The sequence below is a fragment of the Prionailurus bengalensis genome, chromosome D4, assembly GCF_016509475.1.
Source record: "Prionailurus bengalensis isolate Pbe53 chromosome D4, Fcat_Pben_1.1_paternal_pri, whole genome shotgun sequence".
Taxonomy (NCBI): Eukaryota; Metazoa; Chordata; class Mammalia; order Carnivora; family Felidae; genus Prionailurus; species Prionailurus bengalensis.
In genome coordinates, this window is record NC_057359.1 from 44,170,865 (window position 1) to 44,188,361 (window position 17,497).

General features: G+C 42.8%; 1 protein-coding gene across 3 annotated transcripts in view; it reads right to left on the bottom strand.

Moving 5' to 3' along the window:
* Window positions 1-17,497, bottom strand: part of SLC24A2 (solute carrier family 24 member 2) — a 246,277-nt gene that overhangs the window by 18,193 nt on the left and 210,587 nt on the right. For all 3 annotated transcript variants that reach the window (XM_043566820.1, XM_043566821.1, XM_043566819.1), the window contains one exon: window positions 5,067-5,204. In XM_043566820.1, the coding sequence (XP_043422755.1) occupies window positions 5,067-5,204 (138 nt within the window). The remainder of the gene's footprint in view (window positions 1-5,066; window positions 5,205-17,497) is intronic.

The following is a 17,497-nucleotide window of genomic DNA, read 5'->3' on the forward strand; positions in this document are numbered from 1 at the left end:
TGGGAGGACCGTTTACCCTGAAACTGGATGTATACTAAAAAATAATGTTTTCCTTGTAATTACTGTCAAGGTTTGGAATGTTCATCTCTACGGGTAATTCAAAAACTACTGAGAAGGGGCGCCTGGGTGGCTCAGTCAGTTAAGCGGCCGATTTCGGCTCAGGTCATGATCTCGCGGTTCGTGAGTTCAAGCCCCGCGTCAGGCTCTGGGCTGATGGCTCAGAGCCTGGAGCCTGTTTCAGATTCTGTGTCTCCCTCTCTCTGACCCTCCCCCTTCATGCTCTGTCTCTCTCTGTCTCAAAAATAAATAAACGTTAAAAAAAAATTAAAAAAACAACAACAAAAAAAACTACTGAGGAGACAGAGCCGACAGGGCCCTCTGGAGTAGCAAATGTTTATTTATTTAAAAAAAAAATTTTTTTTTCAACGTTTATTTATTTTTGGGACAGAGAGAGACAGAGCATGAACGGGGGAGGGGCAGAGAGAGAGGGAGACACAGAATCGGAAACAGGCTCCAGTCTCTGAGCCATCAGCCCAGAGCCTGACGCGAGGCTCGAACTCCCGGACCGCGAGATCGTGACCTGGCTGAAGTCGGACACTTAACCGACTGCGCCACCCAGGCGCCCCTAGCAAATGTTTATTAACTAACCATTTTCTCCTCTCTTTTTCCTCTCCCTCGATATCTTGTCAAGAGGCCCTTGTGGCAGTGCATGAGGACTGTGGTAGACTGCATAAGTGGCCATGACACTTTACAACTCTTTTCAAGAGGTGAGGTCTCGGGGTGCCTGGGTGGCTCAGTTGGTTAAGCGTCCAACTCCTAATTTCGGCTCAGGTCATTATCTCATGGTTCGTGAGTTCGAGCCCCACATCGGGTTCTGCACTGAAGGCGTGGAGTCTGCTTGGGATTCTTTCCCTCTCTGTCTCCCTCTCTTCTCTGCCCCTCCCCCACTCTCCCTCTCTCAAAATAAATAAACTAAAAAAAAGAAAAAAAAAGAGGTGAGGTCTATCTTCCCATCCTCTGAATCTGGGCTGGCCTTGATTTTCTCTGACCAAAAAATGTGATAGAAATGACAGCATGCAGATTCCAAACTAGATCTCAAGAGAACTTTGCAGCTTTCATTCTTGCTGCCCTTGGAACTTGGCCATCATGTGAATCAGCTCTGGTTAGCTTACTTAAAGGTAAGATACCATGTAGTGCAGAGATGAGCTTTTGTAGCTGAGATACTCCTATACCAACAAGCCCTGAGTCATATAAGTGAGTAGGACTGTCCAGTTGAGCTCAGATCAAATGGTCAGTTCTCAGAATTCTGGACTAAAAAACTGCTTATTTTTTTAAGCCATTAAGTTTTGGGGTGGTGTGTTACACAGCAGTTGCTAACTGATACAAGATCAAGATCAAACTTAATGAAACTCTTCTGTGCTAAGCATGATCAAGAAGCTACTTCCTGGCTTTTGTATCAACTGGCATGGTTTCTTTGATTTGGCATTTCATATATGCAAAGGATGACCATATAATTCATCTTCTAAACCAGCAGGCTTGGGGATTAAAGGAACAATTCTGGGCAAACTGGGATGTATGGTCCCCTTAAATTTGCAATACTGGCGGTGCCTAGGGGGGCTCAATAAGTTAAGCATCCGACTTTGGCTCAGGTCATGATCTCACGGTTCACAAGTTCGAGCCCCAGATCTGGTTCTGTACTGACAGCTCAGAGCCTGGAATCTGCTTCAGGTTCTGTGTGTCTCTCTCTCTGCTCGTTCCCTGCTTGCACTCTGTCTCTCTCTCAAAAATAAACATCAAACAAAATTTCTAATACTGTATTGATGGTTATATCTTTACGCTTTCCTAAATCACAGAATGTCATGGTTGGCAGAGAATCTAGAGATCTTCCACCCTTTTATTTCACAGAGGAGGAGAAGTGAGGTCCAAAGTTGGGACGTGACTTCCCCAAGCTTGTGTATCTCATGAGGTATGTGGGGGAAAAAACCCCACTGTAGTCAGTATGGTAGAATGAGAACAATATTAAGTCAGGAGACTCCAGTTTGAATCTAGTTCCTGTCGCTGATAGAGCTGTGCATTTGTCCTCTGTAGTTATATGCCTTGTTTCTGCTACTTAGTTTAGAAGTCCTTAAACATAGGAATTGTGAATTCTGTGTCTTTTTATCTCTTAGGGCACAAGCTTGATGCTTGGCATACAATAGTAACTCAATAAATATTTGCTGAGGAAATTTAAAAACACCCAAATGCTTCACCTCAGAGTCACATTTTTGCTTGGGAAAGCACAGAGCATACGTAGAAAATGAGGAAAAAGTCCGGTCCTTCCCGGGGATGGCGCTTGAGGTTGCAAGGAGCAAAAGCCCCATTGGCTATTGGGCCCCAGAGGCTGGCTCTCAAGGCGTGTGCGCAGTGAACGACCGGTCCATGGTCGTACAAAGGAAAGCATCACGTACAGCTGCATCTTCCTGCTTTGCACCCAACAGGATTATACCATCAGCCAAAGAAGTTGTCATCCAGGTAACTACTGCCATGGTGGGGTCCTGTGTGTTTTCCAGGAGTCGCTGGTTCAGAGCTCTGATCTTCTCTAACCTCTTCCTTGTCCTTTGAGCTCCGATCACAGAGAGGATGGCCATTTTGCCAGCCCTTGCTCTAGGAGTCCCACCCAACCCGAGAGCCCAGGCCTTGATGGCTGGCACCTTCCTCCCATGCCTGCACGCTTCCCTGACTGCTCCAGTGCTCGTGTGCTGACGCTCCCTTAGCAGCCAGCCAGCCCCCTCTGCTTGGGGTCACACCATACTAGACGTACAAAGGAGAGCATGTAGGAAACTGTGTCTGTCTCTCTGATTTTCCTCCCCGGGGCCGTGCAAGAGCACTGGCCCAAACAACAGAGCAATGGAAAGAGAGAGAGAGAGAGAGACAGAGAGAGTGCAAGAGAGCACATGTGAGCACACACATCTTGGAAATGTCAATGTGATGGGAGCCAAGAAGAAACTCCACACATTCTAGCTATTTGGCCGTAGGTTTCCAGGATCCGAGCCTCTGCACAGAGCAGATGTTCTACACTCGTGTTGCAAATAAAGAAACCTAAATATTGCTTTCAGTAAGCCACACCTATTACATGCATCCTTTACTGGGAAAGCCTCTAATGTTGGGAGTCCTTCCATGAGGGGGTCCTTTCCTGGCCTGTCCTTGATAAGACACTGGCTCTCTCCTGGGCTGGATTATTTATAGGCCAGGCCAACGGGACAGGATTTTTGTTCTGTCTTTTTCAAGTGCGGAAAGTGGGATCACCGTGGGGCTCTTAAGACTTACGCTCCACTGTGCTGTACGTTACCACACCATCCTATTCTAAGTGCTTTCAGAAATGATGTTCTCAGATTTCCACTTTCTGGTATCATGAAATATGAGGGGGACCCCAGGCTGTGTGGTCACACAGACCTGGGTCTGAATCTCAGCTCCATCTGCTGGGAAGTGTTTAGGCATGAGTTAGTTAACTTCTTAGTGCCCAAGATTCTTTCTACTTATGCCAGTAATATGTAATATTATATACAATAAATATAAATAAAATTAACAAATAAGTGTGTGTGTGTGTGTGTGTATACACACCTTCCTACACTAGCTGTTTCCTGAGATTCCACAATATAGCTTATTGAAATACCTAGGGCAGTGTCTGATACATAGTAGGCACATACCTTTGTTGAATGACGTGTGTATGGCCGTAATAAAAAGTATAGCTACTTCTTGAGGTGCCCGGGTGGCTCAGTCAGCTGAGCATCTGACTCTTGATTTCAGCTCAGGTCATGATCCCAGGGTTGGGGGATTGAGGCCAGCGTCAGGCTCACACTGGGCATGGAGCCTGCTTAAGATTCTCTCTCTCTCTCTCTCTCTCTCTCTCTCTCTCTCTCTCTCTCTCTCTCTTTCCCCCAACCCCTCTCCTCTGCTCGCTCTCTCTCTAGAAAAAAAAAAGCACAGCTACTTCTTATCATTTAGTTCCTTTACCCTTTGGGGCCCTGGCCCAAGAATCCAATTTAATAGTGGGAGAACTCTCTTTCTGATTTGATCTACATTTAGATTGAATTTTGCTGATCATAAGATGGTATTGTGTTCAATACACCTGGCACATAATAATGGTAGAAAATAATATTGCAGTAATGATAACAATACAGGATGGAGAAGATCAGACACGTAGGCATTTATGCAACATGAATGTATTTGTTTAAATTATTTTTGAATTGAATGCATAATCCATGCACACACTCAACAAAAGGTGAGTTCCCCTCCTGCCTCGAACCTTAATTTCCTCCTCTCAGAGACAATCACTACGGTGGTTTTAAAACACGGCTGCAGATTCTCTGACACTCCTCCCACCAAGGGTGTCATACGCTATATGACAATGATATATTCTAAGTAAACATTTTGTCTCCTCCCCTTTAACCAACACAATCAATGACTGCTTTGACCCGTAGAATATAGTAGGAATGACTCTCTGTGACTTCTGAGACTAGGTCATCAGAGACCACACAGCTTCTGCTTTCTGCTGTTGGGACAATCCTTCTTGGATCCCTGATCTCTCATCTAACACATGTGACTATCCTGAGGTCACCATGGTGTGAAGAAGCCCAAGTCACGTGGAGAAGCCACATTTAGGTTCTCCCATAGACCACCGCAGCTGAGCCCAGCCCTTCAATCCTCTCTGCCTAGGGACCAGAAACATCAGCGAAGAAACTTCCAGATGAGTCCATCCCACAGCCATTCAAGTCTTCCCATCTGAAGCCCCAAACGTGGAGCAGAGACATGCCATCTCCAGTGCACCCTATTTGAACTCCTGGTCTGCAGGATCCACAAGCAGAATAAACCACTAAGTTTTAGGGTGGTTTGTTACATAAATTCGATAACTTGAGCAATCACTCTTATTGTGCCTCTGTCTGGAGAAATTTTAGACATATATAAGCATACACGTGTATATATGTCACCCCTCCTTTCCCTTATAAGGCAAATAAAAGCAGACTATCACACTGCTATGTACCGTGCTTTTCACAAGGAGTTGGTGAAACAAACAGTGCTTTACTCACAGGTTTGCGGACGTCAGGCAAGGTGATCCAGAGAGGAAACACTATGGGTAAAACAATTAGGAATGTGACTTGCTTGCGGGGGTTGGTAGGCCAGGCCAGGCTGAGAGGCTGGTCCTCCTCTTCACCCGTCTCTGTGGTCTGTTGTAGAAAAACGGAGATGAAAGAAGAAACAAATACAAAAGACCACAACGTCCACAGGCCACAAGAGCCCAGGGACAAACAATACATTGCACAGCCATGGGAACTTAGGAACTTCCTTTTCTCTCCCTGAATGCTCCTCAGCTTCTCACTTAAGTGAACTGATCATTCAACTGCAGTGGGTGATATCTACGATCCATGAACTTTGTACGAGAAACTGTATCTGTAGAGCAAAAGACCCCCAATGCCCACCTTCTCCTCTTTCCCTTCTCCCTGAAGACAAAGCTATAGGTTTCATTATGGGAATCCTTGGGAAGGATTTTTTTTAATTAAAAATTAAACAAAAATTACACACATATATCTTTTTTACTAACAAATAAATTTATGTATTTTTAGAGCGGTGATTTTGAGCAGGCAAATGAAAGTAACCGTAGAAACAATTCAGTAACAACACTCAACTCCCTTCTCAGGCCCTGGAATAGTCAAGCTCATGGATTACTGTGTGGTGGTGGATTTTTAATCTGCACAATTATCTTGTTAAATTCTAAACCATTTTACTTCCAGCCAAAGGCTTATTATACAAACATATGTCCCATTCTCAGAGAAACAGACTATGGGAGTAGAGTAAGACACTGAACCCGTTGAGTGTCAGCTGCACAGGACCTCAGAGTCAGGGCTCAACTTCAGAGTTTCTGACTTGGCAGCAAGTGGCCAAGGTTTTATGTGCCACCTGCTGAAGTCAGCAGCTTCTGACGTCCCAGAGCTAGAAGAGACAGAAGGTGGCTCCGGGCCTGGCAGGCTGACCATCAGCCTGTCAGATGGGCCCTCCGAGCCTTCAAAACAGCACTGCAGACAGTATTAATCACTCCCTTCCCTGCTTGTTTAAAAATAAAAGTGCAGCAGGACGATCAAGCATCAGATCTAAAAATATCAACAGGAACTTTTCCACGGATGCTTCCTTTTGAGACCATATAAATAACCCGCACAGGCTTCGTGAAGCTCCTGCCCCCCGTGGCTCTTGCTTCCAGCAGTGTGCACTATTTCCAGCAGCAGCACTGACCCCTCAGCACCCCTCTCCCTAGGAGCTGGCAGGCTCGGGCCAGTTGCATTGGGGAAAAGGACTCACCCAGACGCAGGGCTGGGCATGTGGCCCGACACATTGCGATGTTATGTTTATTTCTAATTTAAACCCTAGTACTGCCAAAAGGATTTGTAGTGGTGTATACAATCACCCACCTCTCTCTCCAAGAGTTAAAATTAAAAAAAAAAAATATATATATATTTTTACATAAAAATATATATATATTTTTTTACATAAAAAATATATATAAAAGGAATCTTAAGCCATACTGAAAAAAAGTTGGTAATAACAGGCTCTTTCTCTTTGGGCATATGTCCTTGGCAGTGGGTAAAAGAATTTATAAACAGCAAATATGAGGGAATTAAGAGGATTAGGTAAGAAGGAAGAATTGGGAAGTTGGCACAGTTTGTTTTGGTCATCTGGATCCTCATTAAATATACTTCCCACGCTCTCCATCCCTTTGCTATATGTAAGACGTTGGAAAAGAAGAAGGATAAAAACAACAATCTGTGCTTCTACGTTAGGGAACTAGAAAAAGGAGAGCAAGTTAAACCCAAAGTAAGCAGAAGAAAATAAATAATAAAAATGTTGGAGAAGAAGTCAATGAAATTGACAAGAAGGGAGTCGATAAAGTCAACAAGACCAAAAGCTGATTCCTTTGCTTTGCAATTCATGTGGGTCCATCCACTGCTTTCTTTTCTTCATCCTGATGGAATCTTGGGCATACGGTCTCTAATTCCTCTTCTGAGACAACTCTGTGTCCTCCCAGGAGATACAGCAGATGTAGAGAATATCATTCCCCATTGAGATCCCCAGCCTCCCAAGATGTCAGCTGGATACATGAATAATCTCTGTGATGAGGCCAGTGAGGATTTAGGAGACAAGTGCATTTTAACTGTTCTGTCCCAGATATGATTTTTCTTGTTGAACCCAAATGAATGACTTTCCCCTCCCCACCCAGTAGATGTCTCAGAAATGGGGAGGGATCATGGGACAGTTGAAGCATTGCATCATTCCTAGTAAGTATCTCATCTCATACAAGATGGGTGGTTTTATTCCGGCAGAGGATTCCAGCACTTCCCAGAAGACCCATCGAGCTGATGTGATATGTTCATCAAGGCTCCTCCCCCTTCCAGGACTGACACTCCCCACCCCCCAGTCCCATCTCACACTGCCATCTGCAATCTAGCAGCTTCTCTCTAAACTCTAAGCTAACCTTTTTCTGAGAAAAAAACAAAAGCAACTCTTTATGACTCATATCATTTTAATGACACCAACAGATGGTGACATTTCATCAATAACCCTTCTGCTTATAACCTACGGATTAGCTCCTTTCTCCATCTGCCAAAGTCACCAGGCAGGCAGTGCCACTAGCAAATAGCAGAAAATAATTGTCTGTTTAGATGCATAAGCTCTAAACACACTACTGTCCAATGCAAACAATTAGCTGTATTGTACAGCTTCCAAAAGCTGCATTTGAGGTGGCATTGCTAGGGCAGAAATGAGCAAGGAGAAGAGCTTGGGTCTCAGGCCAAACAAACAGTGCTCTTCATGCAGAATCGATAGCCTCTTGGGGGAATGGGTCCTGCTACAGAGTATAGGAACCCAGGACCTTGGGGTGGATTTGAGAGGTGTCCCGGGAGCGAGGCTGTCAGTATATTTTCGGGGAAAATTCTCACTGTCTTCCTGCCAAGTGCAATCTCACTCTGGTTCAATGGGTGACAGCTTGCAAGCTGGTTAGAAAAGTGGAAAAAAAAATACCATTCCAAGTCTGGGGCCAGTTTTGCCTTTGCCCAAGCTGGGGCTGCTGGCATGTTCATTAGTCTCAGTCCTGGGGAGAAGCCACTGAAGTCAGTGCACTAAGTTTTCAATTCCTCCTAGAGCTATGGCATCTTGGCTTTGACCTTGCAGCAACCCACCCTAACCTCATAAAGCTTCTGTGGAGTGTCCACAGAAAGCAGAACAATGAAAAGTGATCCAGAAAAAATTCAAATGACTTTTGATATAAGGGCTGAAACTAGTTTGATACGTGCTGGGGTCTTTGCAGAAGCCCTAGAATTGTGTGAAAGCAGGGCCAGCGATCATTGCTTTGGGGCTTTATAATTTCTGATATGGAGAATCTGAGACTAAAACACCCGACTTTAAGCTCCCATGTAATATGGGCTGGTGATCAGACCACGAAGGGACCAATGCAGCCTGGGGGGAAGACTAGGTTGTGGAGCCAGGAATCCTGGTGTCCAGTCTCTGCTCCTGCTGTGATTTCTTGGGCCGTGACGGCCATCCTTTGCAGGTATTCACCGAGTGCCTTTGGGTGTGAGCTAGTGCAGTAGGCTCTAACTCTCTGGGTTTATTTTTGTTTTGTTTAAAAAAAATTTTTTTTAAATGTTTATTTTTGAGAGAGAAAGACAGAGCATGAGTGGGGTAGGGGCAGAGAGGGAGACACAGAATCCGAAGCAGGCTCCAGGCTCTGAGCTGTCAGCACAGAGCCTGACGTGGGGCTTGAACTTATGAACCAGCTGACCCGGGCTTGAACTCATGAACCGCGAGATCATGACCTGAGCCGAAGTCAGACGCTTGACCGACTGAGTGACCCATGCGCCCTGCTAACTCAGTTTTAAGGACGCTTGGATTTTTGAGGAGACAGAACAAATGGCTCCAGAGAAGTTAGCCTTTATCCTGCTACAAGGATGCCGGCAGAATACGTGGCAAGAGCCTGTTAACAGACTGAACTGTGCCCTCCCCCAAATTCATGTTTAAACTTACCTAACCCTCAATACCTCCCCCAAATTCAATACCTCAGAATATGGCTGTTTGGAGAAAGGGCCCTTAAGTTAAAATGAAGCCATTAGGATGGGTCCTTATAAGGTGTCCTTATAAGAGGAGATTAGGATACACAGAGATACATCAGAGGTTTGTGTGCACAGAGGAAGAGACCGTGTGAGAACACAGTGAAGACAGCCATCTGTAAGTCAAGGAGAGAGGCCTCAGAGGAAAACAACCCTGCCAACACCTTGATCTTGGCCCTCCAGCATCCGAATTGCGAGGAATAAATTTCTGTTGTTTAAGCCATCCAGTCCATGGTTTGTTAGAGCAGCCCTAGCAAGCTGAAATACTGCCCATCTGCATTAGTGATAGAAAGCCCGCTTTCACGTAGACCTAGAACAAAGACTCTCTATATAGCCTCTGTTGCAATGAGGTGTGGCCATGTGATTAGGTTCTGGCCAACGGGAGGTGATGGAAAGAATTCTCTGCAACCTTGGGATGTATCTTTAAAGGCTGCAGATGCGTCCTTCATCACTCCTTTCTCCTTCCCACTGGCTGGAATGGGAACATTTTGGGCAGAGCTTTAAGAGTCATCTTGGATGATGAAATGGAGAAAAAATATAAAAGGATCTGAGTTCCTGATGTCCCTTGAGAGCTAGCTGTTCTAGCCCTGGGCTGCCTATATTGACTTGAGACAGACAGAAAATTCTATCTTACTCAAGCCACTGTTGTTTTGGGTTTGTGGTTGCTCATAGTGGAACCTTACCCTGACTAATCCAATGTCCTCTTTATGAGGAATCAAGGAAGAAAAATATCTTCCCCATCTCAGCACTAAAAAAAGTCATGCTTCTTTTGAGAATCTTTGAAGAATCTTAGAAATACTGTGAATCAGGTAAATTACTATTTTTTCCCCCTTGCTTTTCACTGAGGAATTCAGAGCCAAATTTGTAACCTCCACCTACCAAACACACCTCTGGGGTCTGTCTCTCTTGCCCCAATCCTATTCTTTCCTTTTTCCTTTACAGCCTATGCTGAACTGTCTCAAAATTCATCATTTTATCCTTTTTCCTCAGAAGTATTTTTTGCAAGCAGCCTTGAATCTTTGCAAAACAAGGTAGGGCAGACTCAAAACTACAAGTCCTCGGTGGTTGGATGGAATTATTCGGATAACTTTGTGTGTGTGTGTGTGCGCACGCGTGAGGGAGGGAGAGAGAGTGTGTTATCCTAAGTGACAAGTGGACAATCACCTTGTGTGATTTATTTATCAATACTAAAGGCTGGATCCTGGGGGGGTCTGGCCATCAGAATATTTACAGGTAGAAGAGAGTACTTCCAGAGGTCAGTTAGTATCTACTGGGAGGTCTCTGGAGCAATCAACTTATTTTTATTTTTATTTTTCGAATGGGTGGGAGAATAGCAAAAGCCTCTCCATTTGTGGCCCACTATCATGAGAACCTAGTTAGCTTCTTTGCATGTATATCTTATACTATTTCTACTTGTGCCTGGTAGGGATGGTTTGCCCCAGAAAAGGCATCAGGTCTCCAGTGGAGAGGTCTGAGCTGGATTCACCAGCCCAGAGGTTGCTTCCACAGCCAGAAAAATATTTCCTGGGAGCAACCCAATTTCTTATTCTTGCCTGTGAAGGGCACTGTGCAAGATTTCAGTGTGAAGGTGAGTCCGTTTTAATGCAATCTCTTCTATCAGAGAATTAAAATGAAAACCCAGGAGGCATCTGAATATAGGCCATCTTCAAGTTCAGTTTTATTGATTGCTAATAACATCTTATTTCCAGTTCACAAGGAACAATCTCAGAGGATCGCCCAAATCTGCCTAGATTTCAGCTCATTTGGGGTTTGATTCAGGTTGGAAGTGAAGTTCTCCCTCTCCCCTACAGAAGGACAATGCACTTCAGCACTTGGGAGTGCCATTTCTTTTCACTGGGGAGCCCCTTCAGTGTGGCATGATGCTGGATAGAATAAAAGGCCGGTACTCAAATAGCCATGAGGAATATAACTCATTTACTCTAAAGCATTGGGCCATGGTCAAGTTGGGTGAAAGTAAAGATTTTAAGTGATCTGTATTTCTACTTAAAAAGACTGGTCCTTAATAATAGTTGTTGTTGTTGCTGTTTCTATAATTTATAACTGTAGAAAAAAAGAGTTTATATCTCCATGTTGGTCAGCCATAAGGATGCCCACATGAATGACCAAATGGGGCAAAACTCACCAAAAGAATGTGATGCATGCTAGGAACTTTTTATAGGACCCAGAGGGGCTGAGAGTGGGAATAGAGATCCAAAAAAACACTTGCTAAGCCTAAGAAGTGAGGTTGGGTGGATGCATTAAGAATATTAAAAATATCACACTCAACAAAGCTTTAAAAAAGGTACTAACATAGGTTAATGTCTAGACTACGTGGGAGGCATTCATCTATAGACTGTGGATAGGAACTCTAAGGCAACTGCAGGATGGATGCGCAGTGCTTGGTAGAGACCTGGGGATTAATGCACATTAATCCTTTTGCCTTTGGCCATTAATCTCATCTCTGTGACTAACTAGCCATGTGACCTTAGGCAAATGAATGGAAATGCTGGGATAGCCAAAGAACATATACTACATGGGACCCATAAGTACATGGGTACCCAGTCCCGGTACACCTCACTGCATTTTAGGACCCAGCAGCCCTTAAAATCCATGTCGTTCTGAGGCAGAACTTCTTTGTCTCCTGCAATGCTTTGCTGTGGGATCACTTTCTTGACCAAGAAGTTTTGTCATTCGGTTCATTATATGGACACTGGTAGATCATGAAAGACAAGCCACAACCACAGACCTCTGCAATCATGTAGAATAGGAGCTCTAGGCCCCAAGAGAAGGAGCCCCCAAGGTTCAGAGCTGAAGGGCCTTGGTACATGGAGACTGCCCCCCCCCCCCCCCGCCCCCCCGCCGCATTTAAAGGATGAAGGCCCTAAGATGAAGTCAGGCCCAAGTGACCTTCCACTTCATTCCTAGCCAGAATTTCTTTCCCCATTTCACACTGCTTCCCTTCCTCACTCCTAAAAAATAGGTTTACTAAATAAAAAATGAATGTGCTTTATGCCCAATGACACCAGCTTTATTTGTAATAAATTTGACCTATTAAGCCAAAAATGCTAGCTATAGAAAACATAAGCATTTAATTGACATAGTTTTGCTTAATTTTCTTGAGCCTAGAACTAATTTCTGGTGGTTTGGATGGGCTGCGTTTCTTGGAAAAGGTGATCAGAAACACCTGTTCTCAGTTGCATTCTCTTCCTGTTCTCTGAGGCTGCTGTGGACTGAATGTTTGTGTACCTCTGAAATTCATGTTGAAGTCCTACCCTTCTTTGTGATGGTATTAGAGTGTGGGGCCTTAGGGAGGTAATGAGGATTAATGTTCTTAGAAAGGAACGCCTGGAGAGCTAGCTTGCCCCTTCCACCATGTGAGGACACAGTAAATAAAATGGCCGTTTATGAACCAGGAAGTGGATTCCATCATCTGTCACTTGACCTTGGACTTCTCAGCCTCCAGAACTGTCAGAAACACATTTCTGTTGTTTCTAAGCTTTCCATTCTCTGGCATTCTTGTGATAGCATCCAGGGCAACTTGAAGGGGAAATAAAGAGCAGATTTGGAAGTCTGTGGATAGGAGGGGCCACTGTGATGCCTTCCTCCCTCCTCTATCTCTGTGGGTGAGACCTTCAAGGTACCAGGTACAAATTTAAACATGGGGGCGCCTGGATGGCTCAGTTGGTTAAGCGTCCGAGTTCAGCTCAGGTCATGATCTCACAGTTTGTGAGTTTGGGCCTTGCATTGGGCTCTGCGGTGACAGCTCAGAGCCTGGAGCCTGCTTTGGATTCTGTGTCTCCCTCTCTCTCTTGCTCCTCCCCCACTCTCAGTCTGTGTCTCTCTCTCTCAAAAATAAACAAACATTAAAATTTAAATAAATAAATAAATAAATAAATAAATAAATAAATAAGAAATGTGAGGCTGACATCAATGGATGCCAGGACTTCAAATGCAGGTGCAGAAGAAAGACTTATGCTTCAGCATCTCTGCCCAAGGAGAAAGTACTGAAATTTCACCCAGGCTTCACATGGGAGGAAGTGACAAGCAAGCTCACGGATGGCCAAAATGAGGGCTTGAGATTTTATGTGCATTTCATCGCTCGATGTCACCCCCGATTCCCATAACTGTGGCTAATCTTGCGCTAGATACTTCTAAAATGAATATCTAGGGGACATTGTAGAAGACGGATGAAGCCCTTTACAACAATAAACTTTCCTGAGGCTAACTTTAGCAAGAACTGAAGTAGGAGGTGGGTTATTTCCAGACGCCAGCTTCCAGTGCTCAAAGGCCAGTAGAAGAATCTCAGGGGCAGAGCATGCACAACGAAAGGGCACTGGCTTTAAACGGAACTGTCTGCTTTGCCTCCTACTTCCATCCTCTTTCATTGTTGAAGCATTAAAAATACTCTCTTTGGCAAAGATGGCATGTTTTACTTTTCCAATTAGGTTTCCTTGGGAACTGGTGACAAGGTGCGTGTGCCTGTCCAGTGCGTGTGGGGGAGGCTCCTAGGGAGAGAAGAATTTTGAAAGGGCCTTTACCTAATGAAGGAAATTGCTGGAGAAGGGATTAATAGGTAAAGAAGACCCACTTCTGCTCCAGAACATGCTTTTACTACATTATCGCTGTTCTAAAATTACCTGAGATCATTATGAAAGTTACCTAAAACAGTGGTTGGCATACAGTAAACACTCAATAAATGTTGGTTATTATTATTACTTTTAATAAATGCTTAGGAAAATAATTTCTTCAAAGGCATCCAGGAGAAAGAAGTTTGACGAAGGGAGTTATGATACTTCCAGCAATAAAATTCTATAAATCGATTATTTGACGTGAAAGTCAAATAATTTTGTTCCTCTGGCTATGCATTCATCCAACATTTATTGAGTGTTCATTGACTGTAGTGATGTCAACAATCGAATCTATTTTCCTGTTAGGTAAGATGAATGAATAGAAGGCCTTTATAAACAGGATGAAAGGGAAAATTCCACAGCTCTACAGAGAAAATGTGATTTTATTTTAGTAGGTAGGCTGTAAGTAGACTTTCTATCAGAAACAAAGCTTCCAAGCAGATGGCAAGACTCATAATATTGTGACACCTTGATTCTGTGTTTTGTGAAGAGCTAAAAACAATAGCAGAGTTGGAACTCTCAAAGGTAAAATTGCCAAAAACGCAGTCACATTTTAATACAGTGAAAGTCTTTGAAATCAACAACTATTGGGCAAGTAGAAGGTGCCTCCCAAGAAATGTTCTATAGAGTGTGCTCCATTTTGTAAGCTCAAATCATACCAGTGCTTTACAAAGGCAATCTATTAAAAAATGATATATTCAAAAAAGATAAATCCTCCCCTATAGTTAGTGTATTAGTCTGCCTTGGCTGCCATAACAAAATGCCATAGCCTAGGTAGGCGAAATAGAAATAGAAATTTATTATAAACTCCCACCCATAAATACCAGCTGGCTCAGGGACAGTAAGGGGTTCTCATCTCCATTTTCCCCTAAATTCATTGGTCAATTAGTGCGTCAGCATACCAGGGGCCTTCAGAAACAGAACATCATGCTTGAAATAGGCATATTAAAAAGATCGACCTATAAAAATATTTACTACTGGGTTATGGATCATTTTGGTTTCATAGACCCAGAAATCTGTACTCAAAATCTCTAGGCGACACAAGAAAAAATAAATTGGGGGGATACCAGAGCCATAGCTCAGGCTTTGCCAAGTAAGGTGTGTTGTGAGTCATCTTGAAAACAAACTCAGAGTTCTGGGATGGGTCAGCTAAGGGCTCTATGGCTAAAGAAGACCTCACTTGCCATTTGCTAGATTTTCTCTTTGAAAAGGGAATGAAAACAGGAGAGTCTGGAGGAAAAAAAAACCGTTAGATCCCAGTGATGGAAAACCAGAGAGCTACATTTGGAAAAAACTTATTTACTCAACTCGAAGATGAGTCCTTACTGACTGTTAATAATGGACAGAATGTTTGTGTCCCTTCAAAATTCCTATGTTGAAGCCCTAACCCCCAGTGTTGCAGTATTTGGAGATAGGATCTTGAAGGAAATACTTATGGCTACGTGAGGTTGAAAGAGTGCGCCCCTGATCTAACAGAATTAATGTCCTTGTAGGAAGAGACATCAGAGGGTCCCCCTGTCCCACCTAATGTGTACAAAGAAAGGCCATATGAGGACGTAGGGAGGAGGCAGCCAGGAAGAGAGCCCTCGCCAGAAAGTGAGCTGGCCAGAACCTTGATCTTAGACTGAGAGCCTCCAGAACTGCGAGAAAATAAATTTCTATGCTTTAAGCCACCCAGTCTATGATAGTTTGTTATGGTAGCCCAAGCAGACTTAAATACACTGACCGTATGAATATTTATCTTTTCAAAATATCTCATTTTTGAATAGGTTTTTTTTTGGCTTTGAAATAAATCATTGTGCTCACCTGCTGTAATTTATTTTGAAATTACTTTTTTTCACTCATTCTTTGAGTCTTTAAAATAATTTCTTTACTTTTGTTCTCTTAGTTTCTCAATGTCTTTGTAATATATATATATAATCTGTTTTTTATCTTCTATGTTTCTATCACTATCTTCTAAGAGATAAGCCAAAATGAGGTAAGTCCAAAGCAGCTCTTTTTGGAAGGATGCACCATCTGAGACATTTGTGTTGCCTTCTGTGTGGACACCCTGAACCAACAGCTAACATTTAAGTAGCAAACAAATTTTTAAAAAGTGATAAATCTCTGCCCACCCAGTGGTAGGAAATAATTCATTCCCCTTCTAATACCATCATATAGTTTGTTTTACATAAAATGGAAAAATTAAAAAAACCCAACAATCCAAGCATCAAAAATTTAGCATATTATAAACAAGATAAGGTTTTACCCAGCAATGGCAACCTGAAAAAAACGTAATCTACATGACTTTGAATTGAAATCAAGGATTCAAAGTCTCTTGCTGTGAGTGATGAAGCTGTCCAGACCTAAGTTTTCCGAAAGCCAAGAGACCATTTTATTGCAATGTAAAATAGCATCTGAAGAGTCCGGCGAAATGCAATTGCTTTTCTTTGCTTTGCATTTTGCTCAAATAATTCTGAGGTGCAACTTACAGACAAGATGGATTTCTTTCTGTATTGCTGTTGTAAATTGTTTTTTTTTTTTTTGTATAGTTTGCATGGGCTTCATAAATCTTGCCAATACAAATCATAAAAGATTTGTCAACATAAAAGCTACTAGAGAATCATAAAAAATAATTCAAAAATCCTTCTCATCATTTTATTATCAAATGGATTAGAACTACTCCTAGGAACAGTAATATTAATGTCAGTATTTTTTTCCAGGGAGGTAATAGAGTTTTTTCCTTTTTATTAATAGTCAGCCCTTAATGTGTTTTATGTGAATGATTAATAGACATTCTTCAAACTCCTTCAGAAAGCACAATGACAAATGGTTTTATTAACAGTAAGATTCTCAGTGAATATATAATTCTTTGTCAATATTCAAATTTAGTCAGAAACTAGAGTCTGATCTTTATTTCATTTTAAAATGTGTTTGAAAGGCCTTTGAGTGCATCTTAAGCTATCGGTAAATATTGCTCAGGTCATCAGATATACAAACTGGACCTCAACTTTTCCTTAGGAAAATATATGTATAGATGGAAAAAAAAATGTTATCATTTGCAGAAACGGTACGAGCTCCTGTGAGGCCTGTTAGCTAAGACACTATAATTTTTACTTTATTTTTAAATTATTTTATTTTATTGTTATTAAATTCTTTATTATGATTTATTTTATCTTTTAGAGAGAGAGTGAGTGTGAGTGGAGGAGAAGGGGCAGAAACAGAGAGAGAGAGAATCTTAAGCAGGCACGTAGAGCCTGATGGGGGGCTCGATTCCATGACCCTGGGAGCATGATTGGAGCCCAAATCAAGAGTTGGACGCTCAACCCACTGAGCCCCCTGGGGGCCCCTAACTTTTACTTTTTCAAAAAATAGTTTGCATTGGGTTTTCTCTGATACTAATGAGTTTCTTTTCTAAGTCAATCATAGTTCTAACATGGTTTGGGCCTTGAAAAGTTCAGTTAGGTGGAGAAGCTTTGGATGTTCTTTTTCTCTCACTTTTGGGCCTTGGCATCTCCCCCTGGCACTGTCTCATGCTCTGGTGGCATCGGGCACAGAGACACATACCCACTTTCCACCAAAGCCTCCATTTATTATTTTGTTATTTTATTATTTTTTAATGTTTATTTTTGAGAGAGAGAGAGAGAGAGAGAGAGAGAGAGAGAGAGAGAACACAAGCAGGGGAGAGGCAGAGAGGAAGGGACACAAAGAATCGGAAGCAGGCTCTAGGCTCTGAGCCCGACGCGGGGCTCGAATTCA